The sequence below is a fragment of the Hippichthys cyanospilos genome, chromosome 1 (assembly GCF_059441005.1).
Source record: "Hippichthys cyanospilos isolate Australia breed blue-spotted pipefish chromosome 1, RoL_Hcya_1.0, whole genome shotgun sequence".
NCBI lineage: Eukaryota > Metazoa > Chordata > Actinopteri > Syngnathiformes > Syngnathidae > Hippichthys > Hippichthys cyanospilos.
In genome coordinates this window covers 10293313-10311758 of record NC_142369.1, presented here as the reverse complement: position 1 = coordinate 10311758, position 18446 = coordinate 10293313, and the positions used below count along the sequence as shown (strand labels likewise).

The 18446-nt window shown below is 39.7% G+C and overlaps 4 protein-coding genes across 4 annotated transcripts; all 4 read left to right on the top strand.

Annotated features, from left to right (window-relative positions):
• Positions 1-1931: 1931 nt before the first annotated feature.
• On the top strand, positions 1932-5096 carry LOC148429087 (uncharacterized). The gene is made up of 2 exons (XM_088410414.1): positions 1932-2140; positions 3017-5096. The coding sequence occupies exons 1-2, from the start codon at positions 2044-2046 to the stop codon at positions 3988-3990; spliced, it is 1071 nt and encodes a 356-aa protein (XP_088266540.1). The 5' UTR covers positions 1932-2043; the 3' UTR covers positions 3991-5096.
• Positions 5097-5540: 444 nt separating this feature from the next.
• On the top strand, positions 5541-7723 carry LOC148429086 (uncharacterized). The gene is made up of 2 exons (XM_088410312.1): positions 5541-5782; positions 6583-7723. The coding sequence occupies exons 1-2, from the start codon at positions 5602-5604 to the stop codon at positions 7683-7685; spliced, it is 1284 nt and encodes a 427-aa protein (XP_088266438.1). The 5' UTR covers positions 5541-5601; the 3' UTR covers positions 7686-7723.
• A 2367-nt stretch (positions 7724-10090) lies between these two features.
• On the top strand, positions 10091-12564 carry LOC148429085 (uncharacterized). Its single transcript, XM_088410365.1, has 2 exons — positions 10091-10439; positions 11122-12564. The coding sequence occupies exons 1-2, from the start codon at positions 10391-10393 to the stop codon at positions 12201-12203; spliced, it is 1131 nt and encodes a 376-aa protein (XP_088266491.1). The 5' UTR covers positions 10091-10390; the 3' UTR covers positions 12204-12564.
• A 1299-nt stretch (positions 12565-13863) lies between these two features.
• Positions 13864-18112, top strand: LOC148429084 (uncharacterized). The gene is made up of 2 exons (XM_088410156.1): positions 13864-14090; positions 14826-18112. The coding sequence occupies exons 1-2, from the start codon at positions 13985-13987 to the stop codon at positions 16580-16582; spliced, it is 1863 nt and encodes a 620-aa protein (XP_088266282.1). The 5' UTR covers positions 13864-13984; the 3' UTR covers positions 16583-18112.
• The last annotated feature ends 334 nt before the right edge of the window (positions 18113-18446 follow it).

Genomic DNA, 18446 nt, shown 5'->3' with positions numbered 1-18446 from the left:
CACGTTCATCGCGTCAACAACACTTCGAAGATTTATTATTACCAAATTGTCTAATGCAATTTACAAGCCAATTGTCCAAAACAGAGATCTCTGGATCATTCCCGTGTCATGGTGAGAATGATGCCGGTTCCTCATCCGCCGCCCTATTTTATATTTGCCGGTCCACCGAATGGGGGTTGTCGCTGGTCCATTCATCATGTTGGGTTGTTTCCTGTCCTCTGCTGCCCCCTTTCGGTTGGAGGATTCCAGTCCAGACGTTTCAGCAACTGTGCAGATGCTTTTGAACATACTCAAATACACATTAGAACGTTCTTTTTTTTTGCACCATTATATAGCCCTTACTTTTATTGTTACATTCATCCAATCTTTTAACTCCTCTCTCATATGGTACGATATTTCAGTATGTTATTGTTTGCGCCCGTAGGTGTGTGTGTGTGTGCATGGGTGTTTGTGTGTGTCCCCACCGTCCCAGACCTGTGGACGCCAATCACCTCTGTGTATTCGAGGTCGATCATCCAACAATGCATTCTGGAGGACTTTACCCCCACTCCTATCTTTTGTGGTGCCCCTCTTTTGTTATTGCCGCCAGTAAGTCCCTGTTTTACTGACTGCATCACAAAGACAAATGATCGCACCAGGTGTTGACCTCCCGGGCCGGCTCCGCAGAAAGTTGCTACTCTGAATTTTTATTGCCAATCAACCTGCTAAAAACTACATTCCTTCAATAAGCATACGAGAACGAGAAAAGAATTCTTTACCACAAACCGAGCAACTAAAGTGGGTTTTTTGTGTGTGTTTTCTTAAGTGTGTTAGCAGTATCTCTTTTAGTAAGAAGGTTCTCTTGCAAATTGCGCAAAAAAAGGATTCTCTGTGTGTAGTATCATGACCTCAAAGATCTCTTTTTAGAGAATACTTTACCACAAGTAGAGCAACTGAAAGAATTTTTGAGCGTTTTCACCACAAGTTGAGGAACTAAAGAGTTTTTCTTCAGTGTGCATTCTCGTATGTAGAGACCAAATTTGAATGTCGTGTGAACCATTGATGGCAAATTGAGCAACTAAAGGTTCTTTCTTGTGTGTGCTTTACCATATTGTCCAATAATGAGCAGGCACCATCTTTTTTATGTGTTTGTGAAGTTGTACGTTTGCTAAGAGGCGTTTTCCTTTTGGAGCATTGAGACAGTTTGTTGTCACCATCAACGTCTGCATCGTTTTGCAAATGTTCTTCCAAGTTGTCACTCTCTGATAGTGGAGCCAAAAATTTGTCTAGTGGTTGCAGTCCTCCAGAGCCATCACCACTTGGAGTGTCATGAGGAAGCTGAGAACAATTGGATGGTTCATCTTCAAGCTTCACAGACATGACAGACAACTGTGATTCACTGGCATTAACTGCGTTTCCCTCTTCCTCTTTAATTTTAGGGGGCTGCAGATCCTCGTACTTCACGATGAAAGTCCTCCGCTCCAGCAGAGGGGAAAGTTTTCCCTGATGACCAAGCAGCTGCTGGACGTCTGCAGAACACAAGCAACACAAACACACTTGACTGGTCGACTGCACAGGGAGTATTGCCCTGCCCCCTTTATACAAACCAATCACAAATTACAAATCGTAAATTTTTCCGAAATTAATCACAATCGCATTTTCCATCAACGTTTTTTTTCACGTAGATCCTTTCAATACAATTCGAACCCTTTTGTAGAAATAAATAGTAGTACAGTATTGAAAAAAAATGAATTAACGAAAAAGAATAATTACTCACTTACATTCCCTACTCTTTTTGGACAGTTTGGGTACTCAAAAAAACCCTGTAAAATAAAATGATTTTTTTCTTTACGCAATTACATCCGCTGACTTACACTCCGACACAGTAGATGGCGCTAATGCGCCTTAAAACCTCGATGTCACAAACCCCGAATACGTAATTGAATGGAAGGAAGCAGAACGTTTGTTGTGGCGAAGAGGAACGACGTCGTCTTGTGGCAAAACGCCGACATAAGATAAAAAAAAGTTGAAAAGAAAAACAAAGGCTGGATTTCAGAATGAACGATGGCGTTCCGCGAGGAGCAAGTTTGTCGCTTGAGGAAAGAGACCGAGTGGCGACCACATTTGGAAGATGTTCAGACGATGCTGCACAAACAAGAAGGTCTGTTTGGAGGCTCGTTGACCTTTTTTCATTTCAGCGCATTATGTTTTTTTTTTTTTTTTTAATTGAACTTGTTTTCTTTTTCCTGTTTTCTCCTTGTGTCATGGTCATGGTTATCTTTTAAATGTTCTACGGAAACACATTTCACCTCTCATTCAAAATGTAGTCAGACAATGTATTACTGCCGTGTAAAATACTTTACAGATGTCCTAATAACGAATATATATTAAAGTGATAAATAGCATTTAACCGTTTTTTAATCACCCAATTATAGAAATTATTATTATACAAGATTGCGAGTAGTATTTTTTTAGAGAACTGCTTTAACATGACTTAATAGTTTTATTTTTGAAATCTGTACGCTTTCTGAAATAAAATTATATGCCAAGACAATTTTATTTCATTGAAAGAAGCGTTGGAAACAACAGTTGCCATTGTAGAGGTAATAATAAAAAAAAAGTATTTTAAAAAAACTAAGAAAAATGTAAGGTATTAGAATGAAATTTTAGATCTTGCAGTTTTTTCCAGGGCACAAAAAATTTGAGTAATACGAGATAGTCTGGACGTTATAACCGTAATCTTGCATGTTTTTCCATGACCATTTTTTAAAAATAAGGAAATTATATAATACGTTCTATAAAAATTGTAATTGGTCCTACAAATTCAATACATTTGCTGTAAACTGTAATTTTCAGAGGCATGTACAGTTCCATCCAAAAGAATTGAAACAGCAAGGTCAATCCCTTTGTTGTGTTGTATAGGGACAGTTTCTGATAAAAAGATGAATGTGAGACAAATATTCAGAATTCCCGCTTTTCTTGGTATTTACATCTGTGACTCAGGTCACAAATATTTTGTGTTGCTTGTGTTCTACAGATGTCCAGCAGCTGATCGGTCATCAGGAAGAACCTACCCCTCAGCGGCAAGTGGGGAACTCCTGTGTGAAGCCGCCCCACCACATCAAAGAAGAAAAAAAAGGTCCAGTCAACCATCTCATTAGAGATAAAGAAGATGATCCAAAGCTCCCTCACGTCAAGAAAGAAGAGGATGAGATTGCTGTCAGCAAGTTGCCACTAATCGTTGTCTCCGTGCAGAGCAACGACGACAACGCACCTGAGTTGGCTCGACTTCATCGCCGCTGTGGGAGACCACCACCTGACAAAGTCTTAGCACCACTGTCAGACAGCGATGATATGGAAGATGTGAACGACGCGGGCTGCAAAAGTGTGGACAAAATGTTGAAATCCTCCGACAAGAAGGCGGGTGGCAGCTGCTCAATTTGTGGTAAATCATTTGCTCAAAACGGACCTCTGATAAGACATATGCGAACACACACGGGAGAAAAACCATACATTTGCTCCATCTGTGGCAAAGGATTCACAAATAAGTCGGACATGGTTCGACACATGAGAACGCACACCGGAGAAAAACCTTTCGATTGCTCACTGTGCGAGAAAAGGTTCTCTCACAAGGAAAGTTTGGTGGCACACATGAGAACACACACTGGAGAAAAACCTTTCATTTGCTCCGTCTGTGGTAAAACATTCACTCAAAATTCAAGCATGGTAGCACACATGAGAATACACACAGGAGAAAAACCCTACCGTTGTTCAGTTTGTGGAAAAAGATTCATTCTAAAACCAAACATGGTATCTCATATGAGGACACATTCCGGAGAAAAACCTTATGGTTGCTCGTTGTGTGACAAAACATTCTCTTTCAAGTCCTGCGTGGTAACGCACATGAGAACGCACACAGGAGAAAAACCTTTTCGTTGTTCTTTGTGTGGTGAAAGATATGCTCAGCGGGCTAATTTGACTGCGCACAAGCGGATACACCACACAGAGTAAATGTTTGAAAGTAATCCTCTGCTGGAGATGAACTTTGCATATCTTGTTGACTCAAATCTTGAAAATGGGTTGTCCAAAACGGAACAAAGTATTTTCAAATCAGATCAAATCATGCAATGCAATACTAGTTCGAATCTGGATCAAAACTGTGTTTGTTTGTTTGTTTTTTGAAATATTCCGGCATGATCTGGATAGCTGTTTTTTTTTTTTTATCTTAATTCTCCTGATCTCAACAAGTAGTATGATTTCAAAATATAATTTAGGGAGAAAATGTAAAAACATTTAAAATTTGGTTAAATAATCAATTTGGATTATTTATGAATATATACTTTAGGTTATATTTTGCACTTAATTTGTTCAGTGATAAAGATGGAGTAGGCATAATTGTGCTCGGAACTGCGACCAATATGTCCACAAATGTGACTAACTTCACAAGGAAGCTGTTAAAAAAAATAAGAATAATAAATAAAAATTCGTGACACGTGGCTCGACTACATGTATGTATTAATGGTGCAAAGAATGTTGTTAGGAAAATCAATAATGTCCACACCAAAGTCTGTTTTTCAATGTAATCTGCTTCTTGAACACAGCTCTCGTAATGGAAAAATATATTGCAAATATATTTTAAGTTACTGTCAATCTTTGTCTTATGAAACTTAGACAGCTATACATCTGTAAATATGGACATTCTGTCCAAAATAAAGGGAGCGACCAAATCCTGTGCAGTGCAACCAGCTGAAAAAGTTGCTTGCACCAGTGTTGCTACTGCAAATGTTAATGTATTTCCTTGCATAGGCTAACAATGGAGCCTTTCACTTAACTAAAGAAAAAAATAAAATAATTATCTCGTACCCATTAAATAGACCCCCAAACAGATTTCAGTAGCAACCAAAAATGGTTATACTCATTTTTCTGTCGTTCATTGTGAATTAAGTTCAAATATTTTTTTCATTTTAGCAGTCGGGTATTTCACGTTTTTAAAGACACCATGTATGTGTTTTCTGTACTGTATATTTGTTTTGTCTCAAATAACTGTTCATAAACAAAATTGTAAATGCAAATGGGTTATGTTTTTGTCTCAAAATAAACACTTTGCTAGTAGCTTGCATTGTGCTTTCTAGTACCGTTTTTAGCGTACTGATAATGTCATTTAAAAAACAAGTCTGCAACAAAGTGATCCAATCTGATGATGCTTTGAAAAACCGTAAATACGAGTTATTACCTCATCCTGGATAACTAAAAATCTAGATCATTTTGATCCGTCCAAGATGACAATTTTGAACAACTGTTGACAGCTGCCCTGGTACATCATGGTATGGTTTCATCACGGCGTGTTCTTCCAAAGAAGGAGTAAAGGTTCTCTTGTATAGTGCACTCCTCAAAATAAATGGAGTCATGAGCAAAGTCAAGTAATGCGCCGTAAGGTACGTTAATAAACAAACACTTGTTCAAGTTGTCAAAATGTCCACAGGATGGCAGCAAACAACCCCCATGAACCACAAAGGATCCCAAAAATACCATCAAAGAAGTAATTTGCGGAAGTCGTACGCAAGTAGCATACCGATTAAATACTCGAAGCGACGAAGTGAAATTGAAAGTAAAGACATCAAAATGTTGAAGGAGTTAGTGAGGGAGCGACTCATTGCGGCCGCCGACGAAATCTTTGGACTTTTTGAGAAAACAATCGCATCTTATGAGGAGCAACTTTGTCGGGCGAGAGGGGAGAACGAGCGTCAACGACGACAACTGGAAGATGTTCGCAACACTCAAACGACGACGATGCACAGCCAAGGTTTGTAAATATAACTTATTTGTGATGATACAACGATTTCCACGCTATTTTGGAGAATTGTGCATTTGAGAATGCAAACACTTGAGTAGATTTCTATGAATAAAATGTAACATATAGTACCTATATAGACATTTTCAGTGTCTTTCACAGGTGTCGAACTGCAGTCCTCGGTTTGACGGTTTTCTCTCCTTACCTGATGCAAATGATCAGTGTCATTTTTAGAAAATGGATGGATGGATAGTAAGTTCCGAGGCCCTCGAGGACTGGAGTTCAACACCTATCAAACTGGTCTCAAGATGTTGACACAATAAATGTGACAATTATTTTTAAAATAAAGTAAATATATTGTAAAAAATCGGTGATGTCCAAACTCACGACCGAGTTTAAACATCAATCCAATTTCTAGAGCCGCTTATCCTCACAAGGGTCGCACGTTTGCTGGTGCCCATCCCAGCTGGCTTCGGGCTGTAGATGGGGGACACCTTGAACTGGTTGCCAGCCAATCGCAGGGCACACAGAGACCAACAACCATTCTCACACCCAATCACACCTAAGGTCAAATTAGTATGTCCAATACACCTGCCATGCCTGTTTTGGTGGTGTACGTGATTAAACCGGAGTGCTCAAAAGAACCCACGCGGGCTTTGGGAGAACATCCAAACTCCACACAGGAAAGCCAGAGCCAGGTGGATTTGAACTTGGGTCCCTGTGAGGCGGACATCACCAAGCCGCCCCCGAGTTTTAACACATTTGTAACCGCATTTGAACTAATCCCTTTTTTTGCTACTTGTGTCTTGAAGACGTTTGGCAGCATCAAGAAGAATTTGTGCCTCATCCGTGGTGGGGAAGCTCCAGTTTGGAGCATCCACAGGCCCACTATGTTAAAGAGGAAGTGACGGATCCTGCGTCCCCACACTTTAAGGAGGAAGAGAAAGATCCACAGCTTCCACACTTGAAAGAAGGAGAACAAGAGGCTGACCTCAGCAAGTTTTCTCTCAGCAGTGTTTCTGCGGAGGGCAACGACGACGACTACAAAGCGGCCGAGCCGACGCGGCTACATCATCCCGGTACGAGTGAAGACCGCTGCGGAGGCCCGCCAGCAGACCAGCTCTTCGATGTTGACGACATGATGCAAGATACAATCGACACAGGCGATGAGGGGGGAAACGAGATGACTCATTACGAGCAAACTTCTCAAACACGTGGGAAAAGTCATAAAGAACGTTTCTGCTGCTCCATCTGTGGTCAAGGATTTCCATATGAGAGTAATTTGAAAATCCACACGCAGAAGCACACAGGCGTAAAACCCTTTTCGTGTTCTTTTTGTGGTAAACGCTACTCTTATAGGTACAATTTGAACGCGCACATGAAAAAACACAAGGCAGAAAAAGTTTTCAGTTGTGTAGTTTGCGGTCGTTTTTTTCACCAAAAGGAAAATTGGACCGCACACATGAGAACACACAAGGAAGAAAATAACTTGAAATGCTCAGTTTGTGGTCTAATATTTACTCAGGAGTCCAGTTTGGAAACACACATGAGAACACACAAAAGAGAAAAACCTTTCGCATGCTCCACTTGTGATAAAAGTTTCTCATCTAAGTCAGGTTTGGAAAGACACATAAGGACACACACGGGAGAGAAACCCTATAGTTGCTCAGTTTGCGGGGAAAGTTTTATAACAAGGCCAAATTTGAACGTACACATGTGGAAACACACTGGAGATAAACCTTTTAGTTGTGCGATCTGCGGTGATAAATTTGTTCAGAAGATCACTTGGATTGCACACACAGCAAAACACACAGGACAAAAGCTTTTCACATGTTCTGTTTGTGGTAAAAGTTTTTCTTATAAGCATGGCTTGATTGCACACATGCGCAAACACACTGGCGAGATCAAAATGTAACTGCTTAGTCAGTTGGAAAGTTTTTTTTTTTTTTTTTTTTTAAAGCAAAGTTTGAGTTTTTGTGCGCACGGATGTGCAAGAGCGTTTTCAGACCAAGATAAAAGAAAATACAATGCAATCATTGAACAAATATGAAGTCCTTGTAAGTGAAAATAGATGTTATTTCAACAGTCTATGGTCAAAATCATTTCTTTTATTGTTTTTCTAGTATCTGAGCAAGTCGAAGATTGTAAATGTTCAACAAAAGAATGCCCAAAATGGAACCTTGGGGTACTCCATATGTAATTTTGGCCTGTTGAGATTTTCTGTGTCCTTAGCAATTGATCCCTGTGCAATAGATCCAATAGCATCCCGGCCTTAGTTAAATATTCATAACACGTTAGCCGAAACAAAAATCAAAATCAGTGCCAGAGAGTCCCTGCCTCATCTTACAATTGGTCAGTGATGCTTCACTGAGTTCTAGTAAGACTAAGACACAGTTTCTCTTATGAATTGTGTCAAAGCGGCTATCATTTCTAAAACACTTTGACTAGAGTGTTCACAGTGCTGTGATGGTTTCTAAAAGACCAGAAAATGCAAAGCAGCTGTTCACTCTAAAACGACAACAATCTAGCTTTTGAACCATTTCTTTAAAAAATGATTTGATATACAGTAGGCATATGATTCATTAGTTTCTCTCCTGTATTATTCTTTTTCAAAAGTGGCTTAGTAACAGCCATTTTTAGGGTGTATTGGACGCCACTGCACCTGTGTACTCCGCCATTGTATAGCTCTAAATACATACATGTTTACAATATGTTTCAGATCAGAAACCAATTTACAAAAAAAATGTGTGTAAAGTACCCATATAGCTAGAAAAAAAACATTACTTGGTTTTGAATGTTTGTCATTAAGAAATTAAAGTGTTTGATGGCATTTAATATTGTCTTTTTCACATATTTTTTAAAAGTACAATGTACTTAAAATGGATCCAGATTATTTTATTGTGTGGAGCAACATGATGAAATACAATTGTGTAAATTCAACACGCCGTTTTTTTCAGTGTAGTTGTTATATAGTAATAGAAATTTGTTTCAGATTGTTGTCCTGTCATTTTTTTGCATCCTATTATTATTAAGTCCACTTTTCAGACATAATTTTTTGCTATACTGTTTTACACGTGTCATGAAATTGTCGCAAAATCTTAATTGCATGCCTCAACTATATATTATGATTATGACGATCACTTTCCAGTTTTCCTGATAACTCTGAAGTTTCTTTTAGCACCACGGCACTGTTTTTTGCTTCTCGCTTGAAAAGACAGCCTTGTCATTCCGAACCAGTAATATAGAATAATTGATTTAATTAACAATAACTTGGGCGTTTACCACCCTGTAAGGTAAGCTAAACAAGTACATAAGGAAAAAGCCTATTCGATGCAGTGAAATTTTATAAGACCTTAACCAGTTGACCAAGAATTATGTTTACTCAATTTTCTCCATGTTAACAATATTACTCCAAACTAAATTGTTGTTGCTTGTGTCTCGCAGGCACTTCGGCATATGATTGGTCAATGAGAAGAATTTGCTTCGCACCCGTTTTGCAGGAGTTCCAATTTGAATCAACAGCAATCGCTGCGAGTTAAAAAGGAAGAGGAGGATGCACAGCCACCACCCGTTAAAGAAGAAAAGGAGGAGGCTGACATCAGCAAGTTTTCGTTGGCTGTTGTTCCGGTGGAGGGCGATACTGATGAAGACCAAGCACCTGAGTGGTCACGGCTTCATCGTCACGGTCTAAACGAAGACCGGTACCGAGGATCACCAGCAGACCAGCCGATGGTTCCGCGATCACACGACGATGATATTCAAGATACCGGGGACACAAATGGCGGCACTGAAAATGAGTCGACTCATAACAAGCCCACTTCTCAAATATGCAGAAGGCCTCATCTTCCTAACGAATGTTTGCACAGCCCAGTGTGTCGTCAAGGATTTCCTTATGAGAGTACTCTGAAAATACACATGCAGAAACACACAGGAGAAAACCCGTTTTTGTGTTCACTTTGTGGTGAAATTTACTCTTATAGGTACAATTTGAACGTACATATGAAAAAACACGGGAGAAAGTCTTTTCGCTGTCAAGTTTGCGGTAAATGTTTCACTAGAGAGGAAAATTGGACTGTACACATGAGAATGCATACGGGAGAAAAAACTTTCAGTTGCTCAGTTTGTGACAAAACCTTGCTTCACATGAGAAAACACACTGGAGAAAAACCTTTCACATGCTCCGTTTGTGGTAAAAGCTTCTCTTTTAAGTACGATTTGACCAGACACATGAGGACGCACACAAGAAAACCCTATCCTTGCCCTGTTTGTAATTAAAGCTTTTTTTTTTGCAAGTCTGGCTTGAACAGACACGTGAGGACACACGTGGAAAAAAATGTTTAGTGTTCAAGATTTTTTTTCTTTTTTTTCTGGGTATTGTCTCGAAACGTCAGCGTCCTCTTGTGATGATTAGAGCCTCTAGGGGGCAGCCGCACAATCACGAATCCAATGGCTGCCCGCTCCCGTAAAACCACCGTCGAAGAAATGAAGGCGGAAGTTTGCGTGCTTTTTAATCGACGGTCGTGAAACAAAGCAGCGACATTGATTTCGTTTACTTTTGCTTGCTCTTGGGATTCACACTATTGATTAAATATTGCGAAACACTTGGAGTGTCTGAATGTGATGACGTCGCACGAGGAGCAACTTTGTCGAGCGAGAGAGGCGAAGGAAGGTCAGGCACGACAATTGGAAACCATTTTCTCGCCCCCCAGTGCACTACTGCACAGTCCAGGCTTGGCCACTTGAACTTTATAATATAATACGTTATTCATATGAAATATACTTTTCTATGTAAACGTCAACCATATTAAACGCTTGAGTCACCTAATGCCGATTCGAATCACATTGATTCGCTGCGTGTTTTTCAGTTTTAGACATGGTAATTTCTCAGTGATATTCGTCCTGTTATTTTTTCCTCCTCGAGATGCTGCTCTTGGTTGAAAGATAAAGGCTGATGCAATGGGAATTTGTCAAATCTCATCTGAATCTATAAAGCAAGAGTTCCGTTTAGAGGAGCAAAAAAATATGAAAGCTGGTCCATGAGACTTCATTTTCCCTATAATTTGTTTTTTGATTCATTGATGAGCCCAAATTAAAAAAAAGAAACATCACCAGGCTGCAAAATACAAGCAGTGGGTTATAGTTTATTGTGGTTGGCAATATGATCGACATTTACCGATCACATCTTTTTTTATGAAAATCAGATGATCCCCACTGGCACACCATTTTTGTTGTTGTGATGTAAGCTCCCAGCCAATAGATGTCAAGGATTTTTTGCGTTCTTTTGTCCAACTAGATTTTGACGCTTGAGACTCATGTGCTCACATCTTGTTTGTTTTGCGTATGTCCCGTAGACGGGTATCCGGAGCCCCACCGCATTAAAGAGGAAGATGAGGATGTGCAGCCACCCCGCGTTAAAGAAGAGGAGGAGCAGGTCGATGTCAGCGAGTTGTCCCTCAATGTTGTTGTTGTGAAGAAAGAAGATAATGAGGATGACGCAGCCGAATGGCCGCAACTTCATTGTCGTAGTCCAAGCGGTGATCATCTGGAGGGAGCACCCACTGGGGAACGCTTAGTTCCGCCGTCACATGTTGGTGACATGGACAAACCCTCGAGGAGCACTGGAGACGCAGAAGTTGACGAAGGACGCTTGGGAAGCATTGAAAAAGACGCACGCAAAGAACATTTGACCTGCTCACTCTGTGGCAAAATTTTTTCTTGTAAGTACAGCGTAAAGGAACACATGAGGACGCACACGGGAGAAAAGCCCTTCAGCTGTTCCGTTTGTAATAAAATGTTTGCTTGCAAGTCAAATATGGTGAGACACATGAGAGCACACACGGGCGAGAAACCAACTTTCTGTTGTTCAGTTTGCGGAGATACATTTGCACAGAAGGGCTCATTGATTGTGCACATGGCAACGCACACGGAAGAAAAACGCTTCGCTTGCTCAGTTTGTGGGAAAAGATTCGCTAAAAGAAAGAATATGTCGGTTCACATGAGGACACATACGGGAGAAAAACCTTACGCTTGCTCCATTTGCAGCGAAAGGTATGCCAAAAAGATCTCTTTGATTGCACACACAGCCACACACACAGGAGAGAAACCTTTCACCTGCTCAATTTGTGATGAAAGCTATTCGTATAAGCGAAGTTTGAATATACACATGCGGACGCACACGGGGGAAACGTTGGTTAGTTGTTCGGTTTGCGATGAGAGATTTTCTTACAAAAGGAGTTTGAAAGCACACATGCGGAAACACACGGGAGAAAAACCTTTCATTTGTTCTGTTTGTGGTGAAAGATTTACCTATAAACAGACTTTAAATGCACACATGAAGAGACACACGGGAGAAAAACCTTTCACATGTTCTATTTGTGATAAATGCTTCTCTTATAAGGCTGATTTGACCAGACACATGAGGACGCACGCATGAGAGAAACCCTTTCATTGCCCTGTTTGTGATACAAGCTCTTGCAAGTCTGACGTGAGAACACACGAGGAAAAAATGTTTAGTGTTCAAGATTGTAGTTTTAGATTATGTAATACATAGCTGACTGCTTTCTCCAGTCATAACAATTAAAAATATTTTTTTTTACATTCACAACAACTACCCCACTTTTTGGTTGAAATTTCACATTATGGTTGAAAAGGCAAAAAATCTGAAATTACTGAAAAGCTACTAAAATTAATGAACGTAGGCTATTCTCCACATTGTGTATATTTACAGTATATCATAGTATATATTTACCATGCAAGAAAATGTTGCAGAAAACATTAAACATTACCACTGCGACTATTTTTGTCTTCATTTTGACCACTACCGTTTTTCCTACATTTACAATGTCATTTGATCCAGAAATTAAATGTGTTTTGGATGTTTTTGAAACATGCTCAATCTCAAAATTTTGGTTTAGCATCAATGGAAAGGCTTGTGCCATTAAAATATCCTTTAAAGGAGACATCAAGTCAAAGACTTTTACGCTATCATGTTCATACTGTCCCACTAGTCTAGCCACAGAATTCTATTTAACACCGCCTTTGTGGAATATGAATCAAACAGCAAAATCCAGATGTTTTTATCCATCTGGAGCCATTTTTACACTTGCTGTTAGTGAGGTTCATGGCACTGACATCATCAGTCAGATTTACAAACATCATATGAGCCCCCCCAGAGAAGCGTATACACACCGAGGATACGGAGGAAAACTGCAGCCGTTATGAAAGAAGCTTGGTGGTTTGCTCAAGTGGGGGGAGAGATTTTGCAAAAGTGATCACCTGAGAGCAGCACAGCTCGTGTACAGCACATTTTTCAGTAAGTTCAGCAAATCATTTTCATGTGCCGGATTTGAATTTGCAAGTAAAATCTGCTGTACGGTCACTCAGCGTTGCATACTGGCAACACACTGTCTCTGCTGCACTTGATTTATGTTAACATCCTACAAGATGCATTATCTAAAACCCTGTCACAGCTCAAAATTATCATCACAAATGACAACAACTAAGTCAGAAAAATGCTTTTCAACGAAAAAAGAATCAAGACATTTCCAAGAAGCACAATGGGCCAGCAGAGATTAAACGTAATAGTTGTTATGAATAAAAGAGGATTGTGTTCTTGAATTGAAATATAATGTATTATGTAGATTTTGCTGCTTGTACCCCCCAACCTTTCACGCTAGAGACGCCTCGGTTACAAGTCAAATATTTTGTATCCGTTATTTGTAATATGTATACCAGGGGTCACCAACTCCGGTCCTCGAGGGCACCTATCCAGCATTTTTTCAGTGTAACCCTCCTCCACTGCACCTGATTCATAGGATGTGCTCATCAAGAAGCTCTGCAGGAGCACCAAAATGATCATGATAATTTGCATCAGGTGCAGTGGAGGAGGGTTACACTGAAAAAATGCTGGATAGGTGCCCTCGAGGACCGGAGTTGGTGACCCCTGATGTATACAGTACTGGGTACTGTAAAGAAACGTCAGCGTCCTCGTGTTTTGAACAGCGCCACTAGGGGGCAGCCGCATAAAATGACGAACGCAATGGCTGCCCGCTTCCATAAAAACCACCGTCGAAGAAAAGAAGGCGGAAGTTTGCGTGCTTTTTAATCGGCGGTCGTGAGACAATGCAGCGACATTGAGTTCGTTTACATTTGCTTGCTCATGGAATTCAGGAAATTGTGTACATAGTTGCTGAAACCTAGGACTGCGTGAACGTGATGACGTCGCACGAAGAGCAACTTTGTCGAGCCAGAAAGTCAAAGGAAGGACAGGCACGACAATTGGAAGCCATTTTTTCGCCTCCCGGTGCACTGCACAGTCCAGGTTTGGCCACTTGAACAGACAATCCATTGCTTTATGTCATCGTCGAAACACAAGTATCGTTTTATAGACTACGACAACACAGACAAACATAAGAGGCAATACATTGCACTCTTGAGTTGTATCTTTATAATATAATACGTTGTTCATATGAAATATACTCTTCTATGTAAACGTTAACCATATTAAACGCCTGAGGCACCAATGCCGCTTCGGATCACATTGATGAGCTGCGCGGTTTTCAGTTTTAGATATGCTCATTGCTCGGTGATATTTGTAATCTTAATTTTTACTCCTCAAGATGATGCTCTTGGTTGAAAGATTAAAGGCTGATGCGATGGGAATTTCGACAGAATGGTTAAAGCAAGATTGTCATTTAGAGGAGTAAAAAATATCAAACGTGAGGCTTCATTTTTCCTATCACTTGTGCTCACTAAGGATCATAATATGCAATTAATCTGTCATTGTTTTGTCGTTTAATTGATGAACCAAATTAATCCTCTCCAGGCTGCAAAATACGAGCAGTGGGTCATCGTTTTTTGTGATTTGCAATACATTGATCGACATTTACTGATCATATATGTTTTTATGAAAATCAGATGATCGCCATTGGCACACCATTTTTTTTTTTGGTGTGATATAAGCTCCCATGGACTTTTTGTGCTCTTTTGTCCAACTACATTTTGACGCTTGAGACCCATGTGCTCACGTGTTGATTGTTTTGCATATGTCCCGTAGATGGACATCTGGAGCCCTGCTGTGTTAAAGAGGAAGACGAGGTTGCACAGCCAACCCGTGTTAAAGACGAAGAGGAGGAGGTCCATGTCAGCGAGTTGTCCCTGAATGTTGTTGTTGTGAAGAAAGAAGACGATGAGGACAACGCAGCTGAGTGGCCGCGGCTTCATCATCACAGTCCAAGCAGTGATCGTCTCGAGGGAGCACCCACGGGGGAGCGCTTCGTTGTGTCTTCACATGGTGGTGACATGGACAAACCCTCAAGGAGCGTTGGAGACGCAGAGGGTGACGAAGGACGCTTGAGAAGCATTGCAAAAGACGCACGCAAAGAACATTTGACCTGCTCACTCTGTGGCAAAATTTTTTCTTGTAAGTACAGCGTAAAGGAGCACATGAGGACGCACACGGGAGAAAAGCCCTTCAGCTGTTCCGTTTGTAATAAAATGTTTGCGTGCAAGTCAAATATGGTGAGACACATGAGAGCACACACAGGCGAGAAACCAACTTTCAATTGTTCAGTTTGCGGCGATACATTTGCACAAAAGGGCTCATTGATTGTGCACATGGCGACACACACGGAAGAAAAACGCTTCGCTTGCTCACTTTGTGGGAAAAGATTCGCAAAACGAAAGAATATGACGGTTCACATGAGGACACACACGGGAGAAAAACCGTACGGTTGCTCCGTTTGCAGCGAAACATTTGCTAAAAAGATCTCTTTGATTGCGCACACAGCCACACACACGGGAGAGAAACCTTTCACTTGCTCCATTTGTGGTGAAAGCTATTCATATAAGCGAAGTTTGAATATACACACGCGGACGCACACGGGGGAAACATTGGTTAGTTGTTCGGTTTGCGATGAAAGTTTTTCCTATAAAAAGAGTTTGAAAGCACACATGCGGAAACACACGGGAGAAAAACCTTTTATCTGTTCTGTTTGTGGTGAAAGATTTACCTATAAGCAGACTTTAAATGCACACATGAAGAGACACACGGGAGAAAAACCCTTCAGCTGCTCATTTTGTGGAGAAAGTTTTACTTATAGGCCAACTTTTAACGCTCACATGAGGACACACACAGGAGAAAAACCTTTCACATGCCCAATTTGTGGAAAAAGCCTTTCTTACAAGCACAGTTTGAATGAACACATGCAAACGCATGCAGAAAAACGATTTAGTTGCTCAGTTTGCGGGCAGCAATTCGCACAGGAGGCCTCTCTGAATGCACACACAGCAATGCACACGGGAGAAAAACCTTTTACCTGTTCCCTTTGTGGTGAAAGCTTCACTCAAAAACAGTATATGCTCAAACACATGAGAAGACACACAGGAGAAAAACGCTGTGCTTGCTCAATTTGTGGAAAAACCTTTGCCTCTAAGCAGCATTTAAATGTACACATGTGGACACACACTGGAAAAAAACCTTTTAGTTGCTCTGAGTGTGGGGAAAGCTTCACTCAAAAACAATATATGGTCCGACACATGAGGAAGCACACCGGAGAAAAACCTTTCATCTGCTCAGTTTGCGGCAAAAGTGTCACATCCAAGCACAGCTTGAACGCACACATGCGAGGGCACACAGAAGAGAAACCCTTTGCTTGTTCTATTTGCATCAAAAGATTCACGAGCAAGAGAAACCTGAACATACACATGCGGACACACACTGGGGAAAAACCCTTCAGCTGTGCAGATTGTGGTAAAAAGTTTGCTTTCAAACAGAACTTGAATGCACACATGCAGACACACAAGAGGAAATAATTGTTTTCTATTCCAGTTTGTGCAAAAAAATTTCTGGGAAAATTTCTTCCTCCGCAACCTTTGTTTTTCTCAAGGTCTTTGTATGATGTTTAGATTTTCGTTTATTTATATTTTTACAGAAGGGAAAGAATTATTCAATGATGGGCATTACCAAACTGACATTCATGTTTTGTTATTTAAAGGTTCAAACTTTCTTCTTAATACATAAATTATTCAGGTGGTTTTGTGTCCTTGTCAATTTAGACTACTATTCAAGACTTTGCGTATGTTTTACTTACCAGATGTGTAGTTTCATCTTCTCATTTCGTCAAATCAGCATTCTAGAAAAACGGTTTGGTCAAAGGGTAAAAAAAACAACCCAAATTGGATCAAAAATGGACCAGCCCTTTTGAGGTTTTTGTTTTACCAATAAATTTGGGTCAAAACAATGAGCTACAAAAGACAATTTTGCGTGTTGTTTTGTACTCAACGGCACGATTTATCCTTTATAGTAACTTTTACAAAGACAATATTTTTGCTCAGCCTGTTGTTGATGTGACCCACCTTTTCCAGGTTAAATTACATTTAACAATTACCTTACATTATGTTGCCATAGTTTGGTCTTTTTTTCTACCCAATTTATGTTAAATTTTACCCTACTATTCTCAGACAGTGATGGGAGAGTTAAGACATTCTATTCTATTCTATTCTATTCTATTCTATTCTATTCTATTCTATTCTGACTTTATTAATGGTTGACTTAAACAGCAAAGATGCACGGACACTTTGATAGCATTGAAGAAGAGGTGCAACAATTAAACACTGATTGATTGACAAATTTTCCAACGACTTTATTGATGACCCATTTATCGTTTAGATACCTTGTTAACATAAATATATTAAAATTTGGGAATTTCAGCCTTTGATCAGTAAATATTTTTATATTTCTCTCATCCACAAAATCAGTTGGACAATTTTTTTCTAGCCTTCCCGAATAAAACATTTGCAAACATCTACCTTCACTTTGGAAAATAATCATCATTTTTTTATCCTGATTTTCTGGTGGATATTATAGACCCCAATAAGTCTCTTTGTTTTTGTGTTCTTTGCATTGTCACTTTGAAATAATGGCCTGCTTTTTCAAATAGGATTGATTTTTTTTTATGTCCACTTTATTAGTTAATAAATAAAAGATAGATAATTAATAACTATAAAAAATGATGTTTGTGGCATTACATTAAAGTCAAGCCAGTGAAGTGATGGTAAAATTAGGAAAATATCTTGTCTGTTTAAAGTTGTGCAAAACAATAAAAAATATATATATTGCACATAATTGTTGACGAAAGAAACCACTGGTATTAATAGAAGTCTTCTGCTATTGTCAGATGGCTTCGCTTACTCCTCACTGAACATTTCAATCCATAAAACAACTTTTGTTTACATTATGTTCATTCATTAGCTTGTTTTTGCATTCGGTATTCCATTTTTTCCCTGTTGATTCGTGTATGAATGTAACATGCAAATTTAATAAATGACTCAAGTCAAATATTATGTTTGCGTCGCTCACGTTATTAGCGGTAACGACAATTCTAAACTACTAAAAAAAATTAGAGGTGTATGAAATTGTCGCTTTATAAGCAACAGTGAGTATCTGCAAACATGTTTTACTTATTAAGAGAGAAGGAGGTTAAAGCTCACAGGCTTGATTATCTCCAGACATGTTCAATCACATAATCACTGAAATGTAAACTAACAAAATAAAATTAGCCAAAACATCTCAAAAGGCTGAAGGAAGTCAGAAATTCCACAGTAGACTTTTCTCATTTTGGAAAGATCCACAGAGCACTTGAAAAGAGCGTACAGATTCTAGCAAACCACTGTAGCA

Bases quoted from the DNA above. Each gene is read 5' to 3' on its own strand.
- LOC148429087 (XM_088410414.1), top strand. From the start codon at position 2,044: ATGGCGTTCCGCGAGGAGCAAGTTTGTCGCTTGAGGAAAGAGACCGAG. The intron at 2,141-3,016 runs GTCTGTTTGGAG...TGTGTTCTACAG, and splicing joins GATGCTGCACAAACAAGAAG to ATGTCCAGCAGCTGATCGGT.
- LOC148429086 (XM_088410312.1), top strand. From the start codon at position 5,602: ATGTTGAAGGAGTTAGTGAGGGAGCGACTCATTGCGGCCGCCGACGAA. The intron at 5,783-6,582 runs GTTTGTAAATAT...TGTGTCTTGAAG, and splicing joins GACGACGATGCACAGCCAAG to ACGTTTGGCAGCATCAAGAA.
- LOC148429085 (XM_088410365.1), top strand. From the start codon at position 10,391: ATGACGTCGCACGAGGAGCAACTTTGTCGAGCGAGAGAGGCGAAGGAA. The intron at 10,440-11,121 runs GTCAGGCACGAC...TATGTCCCGTAG, and splicing joins AGCGAGAGAGGCGAAGGAAG to ACGGGTATCCGGAGCCCCAC.
- LOC148429084 (XM_088410156.1), top strand. From the start codon at position 13,985: ATGACGTCGCACGAAGAGCAACTTTGTCGAGCCAGAAAGTCAAAGGAA. The intron at 14,091-14,825 runs GTTTGGCCACTT...TATGTCCCGTAG, and splicing joins CGGTGCACTGCACAGTCCAG to ATGGACATCTGGAGCCCTGC.